The sequence below is a fragment of the Myotis myotis genome, unplaced genomic scaffold, assembly GCF_014108235.1.
Source record: "Myotis myotis isolate mMyoMyo1 unplaced genomic scaffold, mMyoMyo1.p scaffold_m19_p_45, whole genome shotgun sequence".
NCBI lineage: Eukaryota > Metazoa > Chordata > Mammalia > Chiroptera > Vespertilionidae > Myotis > Myotis myotis.
The window spans coordinates 1113684-1137477 of NW_023416352.1; the positions used below are offsets into that span (position 1 = coordinate 1113684).

The 23794-nt window shown below is 58.2% G+C and overlaps 1 protein-coding gene across 1 annotated transcript; it reads right to left on the bottom strand.

The window, feature by feature from the left end:
• Nucleotides 1-984: 984 nt before the first annotated feature.
• Nucleotides 985-23750, bottom strand: NUCB1 (nucleobindin 1). Its single transcript, XM_036307121.1, has 13 exons — nt 23609-23750; nt 23077-23216; nt 19868-19975; nt 16535-16667; nt 10762-10865; nt 7230-7415; nt 6851-6941; nt 4357-4415; nt 3760-3852; nt 3586-3678; nt 3272-3442; nt 2742-2844; nt 985-1776 (listed from the first exon to the last, which is right to left on the bottom strand). Exons 2-13 carry the CDS (start codon nt 23203-23205, stop codon nt 1664-1666), a joined length of 1383 nt encoding a protein of 460 aa, XP_036163014.1. The 5' UTR covers nt 23206-23216; nt 23609-23750; the 3' UTR covers nt 985-1663.
• Nucleotides 23751-23794: the final 44 nt, after the last annotated feature.

Genomic DNA, 23794 nt, shown 5'->3' on the forward strand with positions numbered 1-23794 from the left:
GGGCTCCCTTCCGGCCAGTGTGTGTGCAGGGCCTCCGGGTGCATGGCCGGTGGCGACCTGACACCAGGAGCTTCCCTCTCCTCGTTTCTTTTGGTGCCCATTGGGGGAGACACTTGCAAACGAAGCATCACAAATGGTGGGGGCTGGACAGGTCTCCTTAGGGATGGGAGCCAGGCGCAGGTTCCTAAAAACGGATCTCAAATTTCTGGCCAGGAGCCCCATCAGTGTGTGCATGATCCAGTCCTTTAAGGAATGCTGGGGCCGCTACCCCTGTGAGCCTGTCTCCCGCTTGCATCAGAGTCCAGCTCCGTTTCCCAAGAGAAGCAGATCATTGTCATTCAAGTTCAGCTAAGGAGGGTGGGGCGGGTGGTGTGGCACATGTGACTTCCCAGGGCCCTCCCTTGGGCAGCCCGGGATCTGGGACTACGTGGCCATGGGCCTCCCCGGTAATCTCTAGCGGGGCCTCCTTTATCTACCCCAGGTCTGGTGCTGGTTGGCACAGCAGCTCTAGGGGAATGGGCGGGGCAGGTAGCCTCTGTCAATGTCCTCCATCAGCCGTCGGGGAAGACAGGTGTGACATGCGGAGCAGCTGCAGCCACTTTGGGGCAAGAGCACAGCACCCCCGTGACCACGGCGGGGCCAGATGGGAGACCCTGGTTCCCTGAGGGTTTGCAGCCACCCCACCTTGGGACTTTTTGTTTGGGTGACTGTACACTTCTCCTTATTGTTGAAGTCTAGGTTTGGGTTTTCTGTCCTAGTGGCTGAAAGGATCCCATGAAGTATCTGTGTGTGAGTGCGCATGTGTGTGAGTGTGCACGTGTGTTTATGAGTGTGTGTAGGCAGCGGACTCATCAGGAGAGAACAGAAAGATGCCGGAGGCAGCCTCTCAGAGAAGCCTGAATTGAATCTTGAGGCGTGAGGAGGAGTTGGCAGGTGGCCGGGGATGGGGTTTCGGAGGGAACGGGGCGTACAAAGACAGAGGCGTGGGCTTGTTCCTGGAAGTGTATTTGGATGGAGCGGATACACACAGGCCGCACAGCAGTGAGGTAAGGCTGGGAAGGAGGGCCTGGGCCTCCCGCGGAGGCGGAGGGGCGGGAACCTGGTCCTGGGCGGGGTCAGCTCTGGGACCCTCCTGTGGCTGGGTGGGCGATGGCCAAGGCATCAGGGAGGGGCCGAGGCTGAGGAGGCTGAAAGCCAGGGGTCGGGGAGTCGGCCCAGCCAAGGGCAACACAGTCTTCAAGGCATCGCTGGTCCCACAAAAGGCAGAGAAAGGTCTCGAGGGACCACCCACGCCCCATAAAGCAGCAGAAACGGGCCGGGGCAGCAGCTTGGGGTGCAGGATGCTGGAGTGCCCCAACCCGGAGCAGCGAGGCCAGTCCACCTGCGAAGGCAGGGACACGGCGGCCCCTAAGCTGGCTGACCCTGTGAGTGCCCCCACTGGACACCAGGGGCAGGTCCCTGGAGGGGGGCAGAGAGCAGGGACCACACACCGGAGGCTGGAAGCTAAGCAGCAGGTAGGGGCCTGGGTAGCAAAGTGGGAAGTGCCGCCTCATCCCACTTCCCAGGAGGCCCCGTGTTGTCCTCAGAGGAGGCGGACTGTGACGCTTCCCCGTCCTCCCGGCAGCTGCGTCCGTAGGAGCCCCGGTGCCACCTTCCGGGAGGGTCACAGGTGCTGGGCATCCAGCGGGGGCAGCTCCGGGGGCTGTTCAGGGGCCTTCTTTTCTGAAGCAGCTGCTTCCTTCTGGTCCCCGGCTGGAGCTGGGACAGGAGCGTCATCTAGAGAGGAAGGGAGGGAAGGTAGCACTAGACACCCTCACCCTCCTCCCTCAGACCCCAGCCCCTCCTCCCTCAGACCCAGGGGTCCAGCTCCTCCCTCAGACCCAGGAGTCCAGGCCCCCGGCCCCTCCTCCCTCAGACCCAGGGGTCCAGGCCCCCAGCCCCTCCTCCCTCAGACCCAGGAGCCCAGGCCCTCAGCCCCTCCTCCCTCAGACCCAGGAGTCCAGGCCCCCGGCCCCTCCTCCCTCAGACCCAGGGGTCCAGGCCCCCGGCCCCTCCTCCCTCAGACCCAGGAGTCCAGCCCAGCCCCTCCTCCCTCTGTCCCAGGAGCCCAGACCCCCAGCCCCTCCTCCCTCTGACCCAGGAGCCCAGGCCCCCAGCCCCTCCTCCCTCTGACCCAGGAGTCCAGGCCCTCAGCCCCTCCTCCCTCAGACCCAGGAGTCCAGGCCCCCGGCCCCTCCTCCCTCAGACCCAGGGGTCCAGGCCCCCAGCCCCTCCTCCCTCAGACTCAGGGGTCCAGGCCCCCAGCCCCTCCTCCCTCAGACCCAGGAGCCCAGGCCCTCAGCCCCTCCTCCCTCAGACCCAGGAGTCCAGGCCCCAGCCCCTCCTCCCTCAGACCCAGGAGCCCAGGCCCCCAGCCCCTCCTCCCTCAGACCCAGGAGTCCAGGCCCCAGCCCCTCCTCCCTCAGACCGAGGAGTCCAGGCCCCCGGCCCCTCCTCCCTCTGACCCAGGAGTCCAGGCCCCCGGCCCCTCCTCCCTCAGACCCAGGGGTCCAGGCCCCCGGCCCCTCCTCCCTCTGACCCAGGAGTCCAGGCCCCCAGCCCCTCCTCCCTCAGACCCAGGAGTCCAGGCCCCCGGCCCCTCCTCCCTCAGACCCAGGAGTCCAGGCCCCCGGCCCCTCCTCCCTCAGACCCAGGGGTCCAGGCCCCCAGCCCCTCCCACCGCCTGGGTGCAGGGCCAGCACCTGTGTTGTGGGGCTGGAACATGAGCTGTCCCTCAGGGCCAGGGGCTGGGGCATTGTGGCCTTGCTGCTGCTGCTGTTTCCTCTGCTCCATTTGCAGAACCGCCTGTGGAGGGGGGTGGGGTGGGAAGGGGGGTAGGGGGCGGTTACACAGGCAAGAGGGTGTGAATCTCCCCATCCTGCCACGTGCTCATAGTCCCTTCTCTATGGGGCTTAGTTCTTCCTCATTGACAGTTGGGTTGAATAATAACGACCCCGTGCAGCCTCCCTCGTCATGGCCCGGGTTGCACCTTGGGAGAGAAAAGCCCTCCCGGAGTGCCCTTGTCCCCGCTTTTCCCACTTCCGCCCTCTCACACCCCTGCCCTTATCCAACATGGCAGCTGCGGAGCCGTCAGGGCGGGACTTCCGCCCTCACTCAAGATGGCGGCCGCCGTATGCGGACCAATCGGTGATTACACAGGGCCCATAGGCTGCCCAGCTTCCGGGTGCCCAGGCCCCAGGGGCTGGAGGGCGGCAGCGGCCGGAGGCGTCACCTGCTGCAGCTCTCGCTTCTGGGCCTCCAGGCGGCCCTGGGAGCGCCCCAGAGCCTCGGTCTCCTGGCTGAGGCGCTGCGCCTTGGCGTTCAGCTCGGCCTCCCGGGCCGCCAGCTCCTCCTCGAAGCGCCTCAGCTCCTCCTCCGTGTAGGCGGGGTGCATCTCCACCGTCTGCGGGCGGACGGGATGGGCCGTGAGCAGGGGCTCCAGCGCCGGCCACCCCGTCGGAGGGCTCTGCCCGTGGAGGAGGCGGGGAGGCGGGGGCCGAGCAGCGGCCTCGGGCCGGGCCGTGAGAGACAGGGCGGGGACCTTACCTCCCAGCCCTCCCCGGTGTCCCCGAAGTCCTTCCGCTGGGTGGACGCGAGGAACTCCTCCAGGGTCACGAGGCGGTCCTGGTTGGTGTCCACCTGGGAGCCGGGGCCGGGTCAGCCACAGAGCTGGGCCCCCCACCCCTGGCCCCGCCCCCCTCCAGGCCGGGTCCCCCTCACATTCTTCATCACGTGCTCCCGCATGCGCAGCCGCTCCTCCTCCATCTCCCGCATGTCATCCTCCTCATTCTTCGGGTCATACACCTTCTCCAACTGCAGAGGCCAGCGGGAGGCGGCAGGTTGAGGTCCGGGGTAACCTCTCCCAAGCCGCTCCACCTCCCCACCCCAGCTGACGCCCATTGGCCCTTGGGGCACCCTGACGTTCTTGGTTGGCAGCCTTTTTTTTTTTTTTTAATATATTTTATTGATTTTTTACAGAGAGGAAGGGAGAGAGATAGAGAGCTAGAAACATCGATGAGAGAGAAACATCGATCAGCTGCCTCTTGCATCTCCCGCTGGGGATGTGCCCGCAACCCAGGTACATGCCCTTGACCGGAATCGAACCTGGGACCCTTCAGTCCGCAAGCCCACACTCTATCCACTGAGCCAAACTGGTTTCGGCTCTTTTTTTTTTTTTTTTAAACTCTTTGCCCCTGGGGCTGCTGGGAGTTGTAGTTTTCCCTGAACTTACCTCCTGGGGCGGGGGGAGGGGGGCTAAAGAAGGACCACGTGGCTGATCTGGGCATCCCCTGCAACCAGGGCCTCCCAGACACTCACCTCCTTGGTGAAGAGGGCCTCCAGCTCCTGCTCATCCAGGACACCATCACTGTTGATATCTGAGGGGAGATGACACATCTTAGGGGACTGAGGATGCGGGGGAGGGGGGGTTCAGGTCCTCGAGGGACCAGCTGGAGAAGGAATCTGGGCTGATAAGGGATCTGTTTTAGAGGACGGGTAACAAGTCTCCAATGGTAGAATGGTGGCCTCCAGCGTTAGTGGCCCCCAGGCCTGCTGCTCGGACAGTCCATTCCCTTCTAACCAGGGTCCCAAGAATGGAGCAGATGAAGGTGGGACCGCTGTCATGCAGGATGCCTTGATCCCTAGCGCCTGGTGACATGGGCCAGGATCAACCCCTCTGTGCACAGGATCCTGGGGTTTCGGGGGCCTCTGCCTTCCAGAGAGCCAGGCCAGGGCCAACTCCAGGTGCCAGAGAAGCCGGTCCCTGCCAACCCAGCTCATACAGCGCATGGGCTATGCTCACTGCTCCACCTCTCCTGCTCACTCAGGTCAGCACCCACACTCATCCTGCTGAGGTGGCCGGAACCCCTGACCCTGAAAAACCAGTGGTTCATTTTCAGTCCACGTCTAACTTGACTCTGCCTGTGGTTTCCAGAACATCATTCTCTCCTCTCCCGCTCCCCCTCTCTCCCTTGCTGGCTTCCTCGTCCTCCTGACTTCTACACCTTGGTACATCCACGGGCTCAGGCCCGGGGCCTCGTCTCTGTCTAGTCTTCAGGTCTGTTCAATAAGGGAGCCGCTAGCCACATGGGCTGTTAAATTTAAATAGATTAATACTAAATAAGATAAAAATTTCAGTTTATGGCCCTGGCCGGGTTGCTCAGTTGGTGAGAGCGTCATCCTGATACGCCAAGGTTGTGGATTTGATCCCTGGGCAGGGCACATACAAGAAACCATTGAATGCATAAATATGTGGAACAACAAATCAGCGTTTCTCTCTCTCTCTCTCTCTCTCTCTCTCTCTCTCTCTCTCTCTCTTAATTCAATAAATAAAAATTGAAACAAAAATTCAGCTTATCAGCCTACTTGCCACAAGTGAAATGCTGAATAGCCATATGTGACAGGTGCATTTTCCATCATTATAAAGAGAGTGCTATTAAAAAAAAAAAAAAAATTTATTGATTTTTAGAGAGAGGAAGGGAGAGAGAAACATCAGTGTGAGAGCGAGACATTGATCAGCTGCCTCCTGCGTGCCCCCTACTGGAGACTGAGCCCACAACACAGGCGTGTGCCCTGACGGGAATGGAACTGGCAACCTTTTGATGCCCAGGATGACCCCTAACCAACTGAGCCACAACGGCCAGGCACAAAGCGAGTGCTACTGGCCAGCACTTTCTTAGATGTTTCCTCCAGTCCCTCAGCTTTCCATGCCATCCATAAGCTGCCTCCACACCTGAATATCCAACTGTCTACTCTTCATCTCCATGCACATGTCTACCAGCCGTCTCTAATGTAACGGAAACCCCGTTCCCGATCTGCCCTGCCAAACATGCTTGCTCTTTCCATTCAGTTTTTCTAGTTTCTCAGGCCAAATACCTTGGAGTCACCCTTGACCCCTCTGTTCCTTCATAACCCTAATCCAGTCCATCTGCAAGTCGTACTAGCCTGACCTGCAAGATGAATCCAGAAACTGATCACCCTTCCTTCCGGTGGTCCAGCCACCAGCACCTCATGCTCTCTAAGTGGGCTCCTGGCTTTGGCCCTCACACCTACAGTCTGTCCTTGACACAGCAGCCAGATGGAGTCTGCCAACCTTTAAGGCAGAGGGTGTCAGTCGCTGCTCAAAGCCTTTTTGTGGCGTCACATGACACAATGAAGTCTAAATTCCTTACCCTGGCTGTGACCTTGGATAGACCAAGCTCACTCTTCTTGTGCTTGCTGTTCCCTCCACCTACAATGCTCTTCCCGCAAATCTCTGCAAGCCGCAGCCCCTCAATCACTGAGGTCTTTGTGCAAATCTCAACTCTCTAGAGCTGTGCGGTCCAACACAGCAGTCACTAGCCACATGCGGCCAATTAATTCCAATCAATAACCATCTAATTAAAGTCTCATTTCCTTGACATTATGTCACAAAAAGACAAATACTGTGTGATTTTACTTATTTGAGGTAGCTAGAGTAGTCAAATTCATAGAGACAGAAATAAGAATAGAAGGTACCGGAAGCTGGGGGGAGGGGTAAGGGAAGTTATCTATATATATAAAAGGCTAAGTGACCGGTCGGTAGCTATGACACGCACTGACCACCAGGGGGCATATGCTCAATGCAGGAGCTGCTGAGCGACAGCAACTTTGCAGAGTGCCCTCTCGCCCTCTGGGACCTCTCGGGGGATGTTGGACTGCCGGTTTCGGCCCGATCCCCCCCGACCAGGCTACCAAAAATGGTCATCCTAGGCTCTTAATCCCGTGGTCCTCATTTCCAAAGGTCAGAGCCTCAGAACTCAGCCTGGGTCTTGGGACGCCCTCCCCACCTTACCATGCAGTATGAAGAAGGTCTTGGGGTTAAACCTGTTGGGGTCCAATCCATCCAGCTCCTCCCACACCTCCTTCAACTGGGCTTGGCTGCCCTGTGGAGGTAAGAGCGAGGGGCTCGTGAGTTAGAAGTCTAGGTCCTATGGGATAAAGCTAGAGAAAGCTTTATGCTCCCACCTCTCAGTCATTCCCCTCAAGCAAGAAAACTGCAACTCCCAGAAGCCCCTGGGCAGAGGTAGGTACATTAAAAGGGACTCTTGCCTCGGGGTCTGCTGGGAGTTGTAGTTTTCCAGCTACAGTCTTGCTTTGTGGAACTTAGGGAATTAGACATAGGGGGGTGGGGGGGAACAGCGGGGAAGGTGGGTACGAATGATGGTCCTTACAGGCACATTGACTTTGGGGTGCTCTCGGTGCCGTCGCTGTTGCTCTTCCAGCTTCCTCTCTGCCTCCTTTCGCTGCTCCTCTCCCAGCGACTCCAGGTAACGGCGTCTCTCATGTTCCTTGAGCATCTCGTAGCGTTTGAACTCTTCATGATGGGCTGCATCGAACTGGGCAAGGTCACGGGTGGCCTGGGGAAAGGCAGACAGTCACTCTCGTCTCACCCCTACGTCCAGGGTCAAATGCCAGCACCAAATGCCCAACCTCCAAATGCCAGGCCTTTGACTCTGAACCTGGCCCAACCTCCACCCTGTCCTGGGTCGCATGTCCTGACCTCACAGCACTTGGTCTCTGACCCACTCTTGTCCCATAACACAGCCTCTTTGTTCAAAGGAGATGGGGAGGGTTACTTTAATTCACCTCTTTCAAGTCCCCCACAATGTCAAGATCTTGGAGGAATAAGTAATAAGAAAAAAACCCACACAAGGTGTATTTAATCTGAAAAGCGGCATAGCTTGGGGGTAAGGAAGATGAGGTCTCTAATTATTTTGCTCAGAATTCAAATCCAGGCTCTGCTATGTGAACAAACCCCACTAACTGTGTGATCTTGGGCAATTAACGCAGCCTCTCTGTGCCTCAATTCCTACCTCTGAGAAAATGGAGATAATACTACTACACAGAGTTGAATAGTGTCTCCCCCTCACAAAATAATTCATGACTAGCCCTAGCTGGCTTGGCTCAGTGGATAGAGCATCGGCCTGCAGACTGAAGGGCCCCAGGTTTGATTCCGGTCAAGGGCATATACCCGGGTTGCAGGCTTGATCCCAAGTAGGGAGCATGCAGGTGGCAGCCAACAAATGATTCTCTCTCATCATTGATGTTTCTATCCCTCTCTCCCCCCATTTCTCTCTGAAATCAATAAAAATATATTGGAAAAACAAAACAAAACAAAACTCATGTCCACTCAGAACCTCAGAATGTGACCTTATTTGGAAGTAGGATCTCTGCAGATGTAATCAGTTAAAATGAGGTCCTACTTACTGGATCAGGATGGGCCCTAAATCCCATGATTGGTTTCCTTATAAGGAAGCTACAGAGAAGTCCCAGAGAGACTTGGGGAGAACGCCATGGAGGCAGAGACGGGAGTGATGTGTCTGCAAGCCAAGGAATGCTGGCAGCCTCCAGACGCTGGAAGAGCAAGGAGCAGGTTTCTCCCGACAGCCCCTGGAGAGAGCATAGCCCTGGCAAAACCTTGGCTTTGGCCTAGTGATACCAGTCTTGGACTTCTGGCCTCCAGAACCGTGAGAGGACACATATCTGCTGTTTTAAGCCACCAAATCTGTAGCAATGGGTTACGGCAGCCTCAGGAAACTAGCACATCTAGGAAGACCCTTCTCGACCTCTGACCTACACTGAATAATACATTCGTGTTAAGTGACTACGTTTGTGGTTGTTATACGGAAGCAATAGGAAGCTAATGCAGCTGTCGTGTGGGGAATAGACGGTATAGCTGGGGTTCCCATCCCAGGGCCACTGTGGCCCACAGGAGACAATGGTCAATGTCTAAAGTCATTTTTTGGTTTTCCCAACTAAGGGAGGCCTCCTGGGATCTAGTGGACATAGGCCAGGGATGCGGATAAACATCATACAATGCACGAACAGCCCCCACAACAAAGAATCATCCAGCCCCAAATGCCAGGAGGGCTGAGCTGGGAAACCCTGCTGGCAAGCATGGGAGGCAGAAGCATGGTGCCCGGTGAGGAAGCAGCGAGAGGCAGCCGACGGGAATTGAGACCAAGGGAGTGACACTGAGGCTGGAGCAAAGCGGACAGTTTCTCGAATGTTCTGGAAACAAGTGGCAAAAACAACCAAGGGCTGGGCTCGACTCAAATAGCCGCTGCTATTATCTTCGCGGCCACTAGGTGGCGCTCCAGGAGGCCAGGAGAGCAGGGCCTGCCCAGGCTGCGGGTGGATTCTGTCCCCACAGGGGGGCAGTGAGCAGGGAGAGGCAGGGGCATCCCTCCCACACTTGGCCTTTGCAATGGGCGGGGCTGCAGATCCCGTTTCTCAGAGGAGGATGCATGTGTTCCGGTGGCTGCTGTGACATTACCATGGACTTGGTGGCTTAAAACAATACACATTTATCATCCTACAGGCGGGAGGCCAGAGGCCTGAATTGAGTCCCACTGGACTGGAGGTGTCGGCAGGGCTGTGCTCCCTCCAGAGACTAGAGGAGAACCTGTTTCTTTGCCTTTTCCAGCTCCTAGAGCCGGATTTTATGCCGTGGCTCCTTCCTTCACCTTCAAAGCCAGCAGGGAGCGTCTGGCATCAGGGGTCACACAGCTGCTGAGACCTGTACTCCAATCTCCTCGGCCTCCCTCTTTCAAGCGCCCTTGCGATGAGATCTGGGGCCCACCTGGGTGACTCAGGCTCGTCCCACCAGCTCAAGACCCTCAACTCAGTCACGTCTGCAAAATCCCTTCTGCCTGAAATGGTCACATATCCACAGGTTCCATGGAAGAGGGTGGGACATCCTGTTTTGTTTTTTCTAAAGATTAAAAAACTTATTTATATATATTTATATATTTTATATTTTATATATATATTTTTTATTGATTTCAGAGAGAAAGGGAGAGGGAGAGAGAGATAGAAACCTCAATGATGAGAGAGAATCATTGATCGGCTGCCTCCTGCACACCCCACACTGGGGATCGAGCCCACAACCCGGGCATGTGCGCTGACCGGGAATCGAACCATGAACTCCCGGTTCAGGGGTGACCCCGAGCCACATCAGGTGGGCTTTTTTTTTTTTTTTTTAAATATTTAAAATATATATATTTTTAAATTTGATTTCAGAGAGAAGGGAGAAGGAGAGACAGAAACATCGATGAGGAGAGAGAATCATTGATCGGCTGCCTCCTGCACGCCCCACACTGGGATCGAGCCTGCAACCTGGGCATGTGCCCTGACCGGGAATTGAACTGGGGACCTTGATTAATAGGTCAAAGCTCAACCACTGAGCCATGTCGGCCGGGCTTTAAAGGTTTTTGAATTGAGTTTTGAGAGAGAGAGAGGGAGAAAAACATCTTTCGTCGCCTGCCCTCCACCAGGGATCAAAACTGAAACCCAGGCATGTGCCCTGACCAGGAATCAAACTGGCAACCCTTCAGTGTGCAGGACGAGGCCAACCAACTGAGCGACACCAGCAGGGCGGGGTGGCACATCTTTGGTGAGGGCCATGACTCTGCCTACCACAAGGGCACAATGGGAACAGCCCCACCCCCAGTCACATGGAAAGACAAAGCTGAGGAGGGATTTGAAACCAGGTCTTGGTGGAACTGAGCCCCTGCTGCCTGCACCTCTGCTCTCCTGCAGAGACTCTGGGAAGGGTTTTTAGACACCACCAGGCCCGCTTCAGCTGCCGACCTCAGAGAACGCCAGGCAGAGGTGAGCGGGCTTGTGTCCTGGGCTCTGCTCCCCTCTCCCCCTCCGCAAAGCTCCCTCAGGCCTCTGCCTGTCGCTCCCCCCTCACGCTACCGTCTGGATCAGCAGCTCCAGGTCTCGGGCCTCGAACGTGTGCTGATTCTGAGGATCCAGGTGTTCAAACTGCTTCAGGAGGCTCAGGTGATCCAACTGTACATCTGGATGAGGGGAGAGAAGGGAAAAAACCCACTTCATAGAATGTTCTTCCTTTCAAAATCCCTATCTTGGGCCAGATGTGCTCTAAACGAGGTCACAGAGGGCTCTGAGGAAACCCAGAGGGCATCTTGATTGAACCGGGGGCAATATGGAGGGCTTCCTGGAGGAGGTGGTGCCACAACCGAGTGTCATGCTTCTGACAATAATAACTATCATGACAACAACTATCATGTATGAGTGCTTACTATATGCCAGGCCCAGCTCTAAACACATTAACTATATTAATGCATTAACTTTTCACAAGTACCTTACAACAGAGGCTCTATGGTCTCTCATGTTACGGATACAAAAAATGAGGCCCCGAGAGGGGAAGTGGCCCATCTCAGTCACCATCTATCTAGGCAGTGGCAGAGGGAGGATTAGACCCAGCTGCCTGGCTCCGGGGCACATGCCCTCAACCTGTTACGGGTTGAATTGTGGGCCCTAAAATTCATCGGTTCATGTCCTAACCCGTGACCCAAGGATGTGACCCTATTTGGAGAGAAGGCTTTTCCAGAGGCGAGGAAGTGACAGTGAGGTCATTAGCGTGGACTCAAATCCAGTCTGACCGGTAGCCTTTAAAATAAAAAGACACATCCGGACACAGAGGCAGGATGTGAAAGGACACAGGACGAAGGTGGCCGTTCACAAGCCCGTGACAGAGACCGGAACACATCCTCCCCCCGCCCCCCAGGGCCAGCCCGGCCCACACCGTGACCTGACCTCTGGCCTCCACACCTGTGACAGCAGGTGACCGTGGTTTAGTCTGTGACAAGCCCTAGGAAAGGGTGCAACTCCCCATGGAGGGCCTGCCAGTGGGCAGGGCAGGGCAGGGCAGCGTGCACTCAGTCACTGAACTTCGTCTCCCGGGCCTCCCAGGGGCCCAGATGTGAATCGGGCCGGCCGCCCGCCCCCCCCCCCCCCCCCCCGTGTGCCCGGGGCCAGCAGGGGGTGGGAGACACAGCCAGGCGGCCCGAATGCAGGCGCCCCGTGTGCCCTGGAGGTCGCGAGCCCAGAGCAGGGACAGGCGCTCAGGAGCTGAAACTCACGATTCATTCTCATGCCCCACGTGTGGTGAGCCCTCCGCCCCTCGCTCTGCGGCCACAGCAGGAGCCAGATGGCGACAGAATCCGCCCGCAGAGCTCCCAGCCCAGAGGCCGAGAGCAGGTGTTTACGGAACAAACACGGGGCCATGAAGGACTCACACAGGCCCCCTCATGCACGACGGTCAGGGCAGCGCTTTCTGAGGGGCCACACGGGCCCGGCAGATGTGTGTTATTTTAAGCCACTGAGTGTGTGTAATCTGTGACAGTGGCCACAGGGAATGAACACGGTGCTGACAGGGTCCCACCGGCTGCCCCGTGGGAAAGAAGGAACAGGGAGAACCGGGGGGGGGGGGGTGGGGGGGCTGGCTGCAGAGATCCAAGTGGATCCCGAGTGAAGAGGGAAGTTGAAGTGGCCGATTCGGGAGCTGTTTTGAGTTGTCGAAGGGACAAAGTCTAGATCAGCGGTTCTCAACCTGTGGGTCGCGACCCCTTTGGGGGTCGAACGACCCTCTCACAGGGGTCGCCTAAGACCATCGGAAAACACATGTGTAATTACATATTGTTTTTGTGATGAATCACGATGCTTTCATTATGTTCAATTTGTAACAGTGAAATTGGGGGTCACCACAACATGAGGGACTGTATGAAAGGGTCGCGGCATTAGGAAGGTTGAGAACCGCGGGTCTAGAGCGTGGTGCCTGGGACATACAAGCAGAGTGTCACCAGGAGACATTGCTCTCGTGAGTGACAGGGGCTCTCATTGGCCAGAAAGCGGAGCAGACTGACACTGTAATGAGCCAGCAGGGCACAGAGGGCGTGGGGGTCACGCAGAGGCCGGGGACCGAGCCTGTCTGCTCACCTTCCCGCTCCAGCACACAGTAGGACTCTCAAGACCTGTTTGGTCTATGGATAAATGGAGTCAGACAGAAATAAAAACAAAGGTCAGCCCTCCCACGGACCCTCAGCATCATCCACTAACGCACAGAACCCCCATTGGTAACACAGGAGCCTCCCGGGGTGTCAGGAGATGAAAGAAGCTGGAGGTGAATCGCAATAAAGAAGTCATGTCCTGCCCAGCTGGTGTGGCTCAGTGGTTGAGCGTCCATCCAGGAACCAAGAGGTCGCCGGTTCGACTCCTGGTCAGAGCACATACCCAGGTTGTGGGCTTGATCCCCCTGGGAGGGGCCATGCAGAAGGCAGTTGATTGATGCCTTCCTCTCTCATCAATGTTTCTATCTCTCTATCTCTCTCCCTTCCTCTCTGAAATAAATAAAAATATATTAAATATATATATATATATATATATATATATATATATATATATATATATATATATATATATATATATAGTGTAACCTGCTACATGTCCTGAGCCGGTCGCGGGACTGTGGCTATGTAGGCAGATGTCACTGTTCTGAGGCCAATCACACTGAAATATGTGGGCGTCAGGGACATGGTGGCCGCAAGAAATTGGCAAATGTGCACTGAAGGCGAGTGGAGCAAATGCTAACAATCGAGGATCTGGGGTAAGGGCATTCAGGAGATGGCTGCTGCTTTTCTTGCAACTTTTTGTAAGTTTGAAGTTACATCAAAAAATTTTGTTTTGCCAAAACCGGTTTAGCTCGGTGGATAGAGCGTCGGCCTGCGGACTCAAGGGTCCCAGGTTCGATTCCGGTCAAGGGCATGTACCTTGGTTGCGGGCACATCCCCAGTAGGGGATGTGCAGGAGGCGGCTGGTCGATATTTCTCTCTCATCGATGTTTCTAACTCTCTATCTCTCTCCCTTCCTCTCTGTAAAAAACCAATAAAAATATATTTTAAAAAAAAAATTTGTTTTTGTTTTTGGTGAGTCCTCACCCAAGGATATTTTCTCCATTGGTTTTAGAGAGGGTGGGAAGGAGGAAGGGAGGGGCAGAGAAAGAGAGAGAGGAGAGAGAAAGAAACATCGATGTGAGAGAGGCACCTTATCTGGTTGCTTCCTGCACATGCCCCGACCAGGGCCTGGGTTCAAACCTGCCCCTGACCGGGAATCGAACCTGCGACCCTTCAGCGCGTGGGCCAATGCTCTCACCCCGTGGTCGGCAAACTGAGGATCGCAAGCCACACGCGGCTCTTTGGCCCCTTGAGTGTGGCTCTTCCTAAGCCTTAGGAGTACCCTAATTAAGTTAATAACAATGTACCTACCTATATAGTTTAAGTTTAAAAAATTTGGCTCTCAAAAGAAATTTCTATCGTTGTACTGTCAGTATTTGGCTCTGTGGACTAATGAGTTTGCCGACCACTGCTCTAACCACAGCAGGGCTGTGGTTACATCAAAATTTTCAACCACCATGATTTCAAAAATATAAGAATAAAACCCCAAACAGAAAAGCAACCAGCCAGTAACAGTTACTGTTCTAGGAAGAATATTCTATCAGTCTCCCATGCACTTTATCAGGAGGCCCAACCTGCCTAGTACAGAACCATCAGGAAGCCCAGGAGGGAGGTGGCCCTGCCCTGCTGGCCCCATCCCTGCTTACTGGCCCTGCCCCCCAGCCCCACCCCATCCCTGCTCACTGGCCCTGCCCCCCAGCCCCACCCCATCCCTGCTCACTGAGCCCTGCCCCCCAGCCCCACCCCATCCCTGCTCACTGGCCCTGCCCCCCAGCCCCACCCCATCCCTGCTCACTGAGCCCTGCCCCCCAGCCCCACCCCATCCCTGCTCACTGGCCCTGCCCCCCAGCCCCACCCCATCCCTGCTCACTGAGCCCTGCCCCCCAGCCCCACCCCACCCCTGCTCAATGGCCCTGCCCCCCCCCACCCCTATCCCTACTCACTGGGTCCTGCCCCCCTGCCCCACCCCTACTCACTGGGCCCTGCCCCCGTGCCCCACCCCTGCTCACTGGGCCCTGCCCCCCCAGCCCTATCCCTACTCACTGGGTCTTGCCCCCCTGCCCCACCCCTACTCACTGGGCCCTGCCCTCCAGCCCGACCCCTGCTCACTGGGTCCTGCCCCCCAGCCCCACCCCTGCTCACTGGGCCTGCCCCTCAGCCCCACCCCTGCTCACTGGGCCTGCCCCCCAGCCCCACCCCTGCTCACTGGGCCTGCCCCCCAGCCCCACCCCTGCTCACTGGGCCTGCCCCCCAGCCCCACCCCTGCTCACTGGGCCTGCCCCCCAGCCCCACCCCGGCTCACTGGCCCTGCCCCCCAGCCCCACCCCTGCTTACTGGGCCTGCCCCCCTGCCCCACCCCTGCTTACTGGGCCCTGCTCCCCAGCCCCACCCCTGCTCACTGGGCTGCCCCCCTAGCCCCATCCCTGCTCACTGGGCTCCTGCCCCAGCCCCACCCCTGCTCACTGGGCCTGCCCCCAGCCCCATCCCTGCTCACTGGGCCTGCTCCCCAGCCCTATCCCTGCTCACTGGGCCCTGCCCCCAGCCCCACCCCTGCTCACTGGGCCTGCCCCCAGCCCCATCCCTGCTCACTGGGCCCTGCTCCCCACCCCTATCCCTGCTCACTGGCCCTGCCCCCAGCCCCACCCTGCTCACTGGGCTCCTGCCCCAGCCCCAGCCCTGCTCACTGGGCCCTGCCCCCAGCCCCACCCCTGCTCACTGGGCCTGCCCCAGCCCCATCCCTGCTCACTGGGCCCTGCCCTGGGCCCCAGCCCCACCCCTGCTCACTGGGCTCCTGCCCCCAGCCCCACCCCTGCTCACTGGGCCCTGCCCCCAGCCCCAGCCCTGCTCACTGGGCCCTGCTCCCCACCCCTATCCCTGCTCACTGGGCCTGCCCCCAGCCCCACCCCTGCTCACTGGGCCTGCCCCCAGCCCCACCCCTGCTCACTGGGCTCCTGCCCCCAGCCCCAGCCCTGCTCACTGGGCCTGCCCCCAGCCCCACCGCTGCTCACTGGGCCCTGCCCCCACCCCCAGCCCTGCTCACTGGGCCCTGCCCCCAGCCCCAGCCCTGCTCACTGGGCCTGCCCCCAGCCCCACCCCTGCTCACTGGGCCCTGCCCCCAGCCCCACCCCTGCTCACTGGGCCCTGCCCCCCAGCCCCACCCCTGCTCACTGGGCCTGCCCCCAGCCCCAGCCCTGCTCACTGGGCCTGCCCCCAGCCCCAGCCCTGCTCACTGGGCCTGCCCCCAGCCCCAGCCCTGCTCACTGGGCCTGCCCCCAGCCCCAGCCCTGCTCACTGGGCCTGCCCCCAGCCCCAGCCCCTGCTCACTGGGCCTGCCCCCAGCCCCAGCCCTGCTCACTGGGCTCCTGCCCCCCGCCCCACCCCTGCTCACTGGGCTCCTGCCCCCAGCCCCAGCCCTGCTCACTGGGCTCCTGCCCCCAGCCCCAGCCCTGCTCACTGGGCTCCTGCCCCCAGCCCCATCCCTGCTCACTGGGCCTGCCCCCAGCCCCAGCCCTGCTCACTGGGCTCCTGCCCCCAGCCCCAGCCCTGCTCACTGGGCTCCTGCCCCCAGCCCCAGCCCTGCTCACTGGGCTCCTGCCCCCAGCCCTATCCCTGCTCACTGGGCCTGCCCCCCTGCCCCACCCCTGCTCACTGGGCTCCTGCCCCCAGCCCCCGCCCTGCTCACTGGGCCTGCCCCCAGCCCCAGCCCTGCTCACTGGGCTCCTGCTCCGCGTCCGTCTTGGCCTTGAGCAGCATCCGAAGCCGCGACACCTCCTGCCGCTTGAGCTCGTCCAGCTTGGTGCGGACATGATGGCTGACAAAGTCCAGCTCCCGGCTCAGCTTCCCGCTCTGGCCAGAGAGAGGGGACACCGGTCAGGCCGGAGGCCCAGGACGGGGCACAGTCTCTGGCCTCCCTGGAACCTTCCACAAGCTTCCTCATGCCTCCCAGGGCTCCACAGAGGCCCTGAGACAAGGCCCCAGCCCCTCGGCTTGGCCTTCGAGGCCCTGCCATTCCCGTAGCCCCACCTCCCGGCACTCATCCAATCACACTCGGTTCCAGCCGCTCACTGGGTGTAGGTCCCCAAGCTCAAGGCCCTTTGCCGCCTCAGGGCCTTTGCACACGCTGGGCCCTCTGCCGGGGAAGCTCTCCCACCACTGCTTCCCAAGCCTAAGCAGACCCCCCTGTCCTGCAGACTCAAAGCAGATGGCAGAATCCCCCCAACAACCCTCTGGGCCCTGCCACACACACACGCACACACACACACACACGCATGCACACACACATGCACACACATGTGCACACGCACACACATGTGCACACGCACACACACGCCCGCGCACCCTGTGCGGAGCAGGAGGCCTTCGCCGAGCTGCCTCCATTACCACGTAGGATTATGTCTGTTTCTCAATCCGAGCCCCCAGCGCTCTCCAAAGACCCCAGGACAGAATTCCTGGGCTTGCCCTAGCCCGTGGTTCTCAACCTTCCTAATGCCCCGACCCTTTAATACAGTTCCTCAGGTTGTGGTGCCCCCGATTTCATTGTTACAGATTGAACATAATGAAAGCATAGCAATTAATAACAAAAACAATATGTAATTATATATGTGTTTTCCAATGATCTTAGGCGACCCCTGTGAAAGGGTCGTTCGACCCCCAAAGGGGTCGTGAGCCACAGATTGAGAACCGCTGCCCTAGCCGGTTTGGCTCAGTGGATAGAGCCTCAGCCTGGGGACTGAAGGGTCCCAGGTTTGATTCCCGGTCAGGGCACAGGCCTGGGTTGCGGGCTTGTAGGAGGCGTGCAGGAGGCAGCTGATCAGTGATTCTCTCTCATCATTGATGTTTCTCTCTCCCTCTGCATTCCTCTCTAAAATTATATATATATATTTTTAATATTTTATTGATTTTTTATAGAGAGGAAGGGAGAGAGATAGAGAGTTAGAAACATAGATGAGAGAGAAACATCGATCAGCTGCCTCCTGCACATCTCCCACTGGGGATGTGCCCGCAACCCAGGTACATGCCCTTGACCGGAATCGAACCTGGGACCCCTCAGTCCGCAGGCCGACGCTCCATCCATTGAGCCAAACCGGTTTCGGCTCTAAAATTATATTTAAAAAAAAAAAAAAGAATTCCCGCGCTCGGCACTCACCCACCGCCCCAGCCCCGTCCGCTGGTCTCTGTCCGTTATAAGGAACCGCCAGCAGCTGACATACCGGAAGCTTGGTTTGCACACACAGCTCCTCCCGTCCCCGTCTGAAATGTCAGGGCCCCACCCCTCCCCCACCCATTTCACCTTCTATCCCGCCCCCCCCCCCCCCCCCGCCAGAATCCACCCTCACCCGGGTGTCCTTCCCTAGAGGGGACCTCTCGCTTGTCGGGCCCTCTTTGGGGCCTCCCCGGGGCCCCCGCCTAAACCACCGCTCAGATCTCGGATGGCTTCCTGTCACTCATGACTCAGTGGGGCCCCCGAGCCCTCAGCACAGTCCCTGAGCCAAGCTCCGCGCGGGACCCCCCTGGGCCTGTCCTCTAGGTCTGCCCACGACCCCATGTTCCAGGCGAACAGAGTGAGGCCCAGGACAAGCCTCTTGCCCAAGGCCCCTCAGTGAGGCTGGGCGGCCAGGGTGCAACCCCAGCGCCAGCCCCCTCCCTGCATGACCGGTCCCTCCACCCCCTTCCCTGCTGGGCCTCACATTGGGCTCAGGCGGTCCTAACCCCCAAACCCTAACCGCCACCGATGATAACATTTCCCGCAGGCTCCCCACGTGCCTGGCGCGGCCCTTGGGGAAATCACCGCTGAATTGCACAACCACCCTCACAACGAAGAGGGTGTTACCGCCTCCGTTTGCTGAGAAGGAAAGCAAGGCGCACGGGGTGCAGCTCGGACCCCGGGAGCACAGGCGGGGCTGGGCTTGGAACCCGGCACCGGCCCGCCCTGAACCTGCCCGCCCAGGGGCCTCTGCTTCTGACTTCGCTTCTCAGTGGTGCAACTTGGGGCAAGGCCAGGGGCCTCTTGTGCCTCAGTTTCCCCAGATGGGCAGTGGGAGGGGTTGGGCTCAGCTGTCTCTGCTGTTACGTGTTTCTCCTCAGGGGCAGAGTGGACAAGGACAGACAAGGGCCCCGGGAATGCTGGGAGGTTTTTTTGGGGGGAGCAGGGCTGCCTCCCCACCAGTTCCAGGTCCTGGGGCTTCTCCTGGGCCCAGGTTTTGGAGAACTTGGGATGTCTCCCCTAGAAGGGACATTTTTAAAAAATACATATTTTTATTGATTTCCGAGAGAAGGGAGAGGGAGAGAGAAACATCAGTGATGAGAGAGAATCACTGATCGGCTGCCTCCTACACGCCCACACCGGGGATCAAGCCCGCAACCTGGGCATGTACCCTGACCAGGAATCCAACCGTGACCTCCTGGTTCATAGTTCGATGCTCAACCACTGAACCACACCGGCCGGGCAGAAGGGACATTCTGACAGCACCCAGGGAGGAGTGTGTGTGGTGGGGTGGGGAGATGGAGCGGGGCAGGGACTTGGGGCGCTGCCAGGGGGATGGGACAGGGCGTGGGCTTTGGGCTCAGGGGGTGAGACCCGGGCCCACAGAAGGACAAACCCTGGGCTCAGCACTCTCCTCTGTGAAATGGAGATAATCAGGGCTGATCCTTCTCAGGCAGAAAGCGCTGTGCTCAGTGCTGAGCGCTCACACACGCTAAGGACGCCATTGTGGCTGTCGAAACCCTGTGCAAGTCTAACCTGGGACCATCCACCCTGGAGCCCCGGGGGCAGGTTCTGTGACACCCCATCTTACAGATGGGGAAACTGAGGCACGGCAAGGGGCGGTCACATAGCTGATACGTGGCAGAGCTGAGGCTGGGAGCTGCGACATCTGAGACACTACACACTCTGTGTTCCCCAAGTCCCTTCCCAGGTGTGTGACCCGGAGAAGCGATTTCTCCCTTTGCAAGGGCTGGAGCCACGTGGCCCCTTTAAGGAACCCGGTCCTTCCCAAAACTCTGCCCCTGAGCCGGTGTCCCCTCCTGCCCCTCGCGCCCAGCCGCACCTTGATATCCTCGGCGTTGGCGGCCTGCAGCTTCTCTCGGAAGTGCCCGTCCGTCTCCAGCACGTTAATGACCTCCTGGAGGTAGCGGTGATAGTACAGACCTGTGTCCTGCGGAGACACAGAGGAACAGAGCCGCTCAGTCCCCGCCTGAAGGGGGGGCCCAGACCCGGCTCCCCAGGCATCTGCAGAGGGACCTAGAAAGCCCCCACTTGGAGCTGGGGGCTCGCCCCCTGGATCAAGGCTCTGCAGCCAGCAGACGGGTCCTAACCCCACATCTGCTCTGTAACCCAGGAACCTGCTGACCTCCAGGCCACAGCTCTCACCTCTGCCCAGGTCTGTAGTGGAGACAAATTGTGTCACAAGGGCAAACAGAAGCCCAACCCCGCTCACAGGGTGGGGCTTACCCAGCAGACACACTGGTACTTGTCGGCGAGCAGAGTTTGTTCGTTCATTCATTCATTCATTCATTCATTCAATTAGCATCCACTGAGCCCCTACCATGTGGCAGGCGCTGCCATAGGGGATACAGCAAGTGAACAAGACAGATTGAAGCTCTGGGCTCCTGGCCCCACTGCTCAGAGCTGCGCAGGAAAGAAAATGAGCCACACAGCCTGGCCCGATGATAAGGATGCAGAAGACACTCCGCCTGCTCTGGCTCTCACTACATCAGTTGAGGAGCACACAGTAGGTGCTTAATACAAGGTAAGCGAATCCCCCAGCTATGCCACTGTGGGTGCACTCTTTCCTACTGTTGCTAAAACAAAGTATCACAAAGTAAGTGGCTTAGAGCAACACACAGTTCATTCTCTCAGTGTCTGGAGGTCAGAGAGCAACATGGGTTGGCGGGGCTCAGTGGGTTCCCCGGCCTCCAGGGGAGAGCATTTCCTTGTTTTTTCCCCCGCTCCCATGGGCTGCCTGCACTCCTTCGCCCATGGCCCTGCTCACTCTGACATCTCCTACCTTCACATAGCCTCTGACGCTGACCTTCCTGCCTTCCTCTTAGAGCAGCGGTTCTCAACCTGAGGGTCGCGACCCCTTTGGGGGCCGAACGACCCTTTCACAGGGGTCACCTAAGACCATCGGAAAACAGATATATAATGACATATTGTTTTTGTGATGAATCACTATGCTTTCATTATGTTCAATGTGTCACAATGAAAATACATCCTGCAGATCAGATATTTACATTACAATCCATAACAGTAGCAACATTACAGTTATGAAGTAGCAACGAAAATAATTTTATGGTTGGGGGCCACCACAACATGAGGAGCTGTATTAAAGGGTCGCGGCATTAGGAAGGCTGAGGACCACTGTCTGAGAGGGACCCTGGGCTCACCTACATGACCCAGAATAACGCTTCCATCTCAAGATGCCAACTCAGTCACACCCGGGGACACCCTTTTGCCGCAGGAGGTGATATATTCCCAGGTTCAAGGGATTAGGGAGGGGACATCTTTGGGGACCATTTTTTTCAGCCAAACACAGTGGGTTGAAATCTTGTTAGGTAGGACTGCCAGGATGCTTCAGTGTCCTGTGTTTGTACTTGCCAAGTCTGGCAAACTTAGCCCTGAACAAGTTACTGAATCCCTCTGTGCCTCAGTTTCCCCATCCTCCTGTTGTTGTTGATGTTTATAACATTCGGTGCTTTCCACTAGTCTCCGTGTAAAGACATTCTCTATCATGGCCCACAAGGCCCCGTGGGACCTGCCTCGTCCCGTCCCCTCTCTTGCTCAGTCAGCTCCAGCCACACTGGCTTCTTCCGCCCAGGCTGCTCCCTCTGCCTGGAATCTGAGGTTCCGCCCTGAACTTCAGATCTCGCCTCAATGGCCATCACTCCTCGTGTCCACTCCCAGGAGCCTGGAGAGCTAGGCTGGCCTGCGATGGGACTGGGCTTGCGTTAGGGCTGTGCTTGGCTCATAGAAGATGCTCAAGAAATGTATGGAGCCCTAACCGGTTTGGCTCAGTGGATAGAGCGTCGGCCTGCGGACTGAAAGGTCCCAGGTTCGATTCCGGTCAAGGGCATGTACCTTGGTTTCGGGCACATCCCCAGTGGGGGGTGTGCAGGAGGCAGCTGATCCATGTTTCTCTCTCATCGATGTTTCTAACTCTCTATCCCTCTCCCTTCCTCTCTGTAAAAAAATCAATAAAATATATTTTAAAAGAAATGTGTGGAATGAATGAGGAAAAGGGAGCCCTTCTGTCTCTGCAGAGATTTCTCTGGGCAGAGGCCTAAGTCACTGGGTGGGGACCTGCCACACAGGAGCCTGGCACAGTGTGTCCCGGAGATAGTGACGTGCCCGTTCCTAGTGGGAGGATCCTCCCTAATGGGAGGATTCCGGTCATAAATCAGGACGCTGGCCTTGAGGAAATCTTTCAAGTTCCAAGTACCAAATGCCCGAAGACCAGCGGTTCTCAACCTTCTGGCCCTTTAAATACAGTTCCTCATGTGGTGACCCAACCATAAAATTATTTCCGTTGCTACTTCATCACTGTCATGTTGCTACTGTGATGAATCGTCATGTAAATATCCGATATGCAGGGTGGTCTTAGGCGACCCCTGTGAAAGGGCCGTTCGGCCACCAAAGGTGTCGCGACCCACAGGTTGAGAACCGCTGCCCTAAGACCAAAGGTTTCCTAGCGTTGGATAAATACCTACTGGAATTACCTAACCGGGCGGTTTATAAGCCTCTTTGTCATTTGAACTACAACTCCCAGGAGCTCCAGGAAGTGAGAACTGCCCAATTAGCTAACAACACAACACCTGTGTAAGGTGCTACTGGGAAATGTAGTTCTTTTGTTCAAATTCCTGCTTGAGGAGAGGGGAGTCTTAAAAAAATAAAATAAAATAAATAAAAAACACTCCCCAAAACAGAGAGGTTTAGGGGTGTGTGTAGAGGTGGGGTATTGGGGTGCGGGAGCTGATGCCGACTTTTCACTTAACATCTGGCCTCATTTCCCACAGTTCAGAGTCAGGGACTTGGACATCTGCTCCCTCAGCCCGCGCCCCCCGCCACCCCCCATCGCCCCAGTTTTTCATCAAGTCAAAGCCCGGGGACGACAAAGAATGGCCGGCAAACTCCCAGCCGTGTCCGTGGGGGGAGTAACCCGCCCCCCCCCCCCCCCCGGGCCAGGCGTCCGCGGGACTGCAGCCCCCCGCCCCCGCCCCCTGCGAACACCGGGCTGGGGAGCAGGACAGGGCGACTCACCGGGGTCTCGGTCGCGGGGCTCCCCTCCTTGGGCGCCCCCCGATCCAGGGGCACGGCCAGGGCAGCGCGGAGCAGCAGCAGCGGAGGCAGCAGCAGGAGGAGGGCTGCGCGGGGCCCGGCGGGAGGCATGGCGGCGTGACCTGTGCGGGCGGGGAGTGGAGAATGTCTGTTCCAAGCCGCCTCCTTCCCTGGACCCAGAGGTCAGGCCCGCAGCGCCGCACGCTCTTCTTCCCTCCAAGAGGCAAGAATCAAAGCGTCTCGTTTCCCGGGACCCAGCATCCCGGAACGAGCCTCCGGCCTTTCCTTCCTCAGACCCAAGAGTCGGGGCTCCCTGCACCCTCTTCGCTCACTGACTGAGGAATCCGGGATTTCAGGTCTGGGGCGATCCAAGCCCCCAGCCCCCTTTTATCCTGGGACCTGGGAGAGCTGGTGCCCAGCCCGTCTTCCTCCGGATCTCAGCCTCCAGCCCTCCAGTCCCCCCCACCGCCCCTCCTTCCTGGGACCCAGGCGTCCAGAGACCCCGGACCCTCACCTCTCCTTCGCCGCAGAGGGCGTTCTCCCGGGCTGGGACCTCCGCTGCGTTCTAGGCGATTTCCCCCCAGGCCACGCCCACTTCCCCGCCGAAGACCCGCCTCCCGCTATCTGATTGGTCCACGCTGGCTCCCGCCCGCTTGGTTCTTGCCTCGTGGCCCCGCCCCTTGTCGAAGTCGCTCGCCTT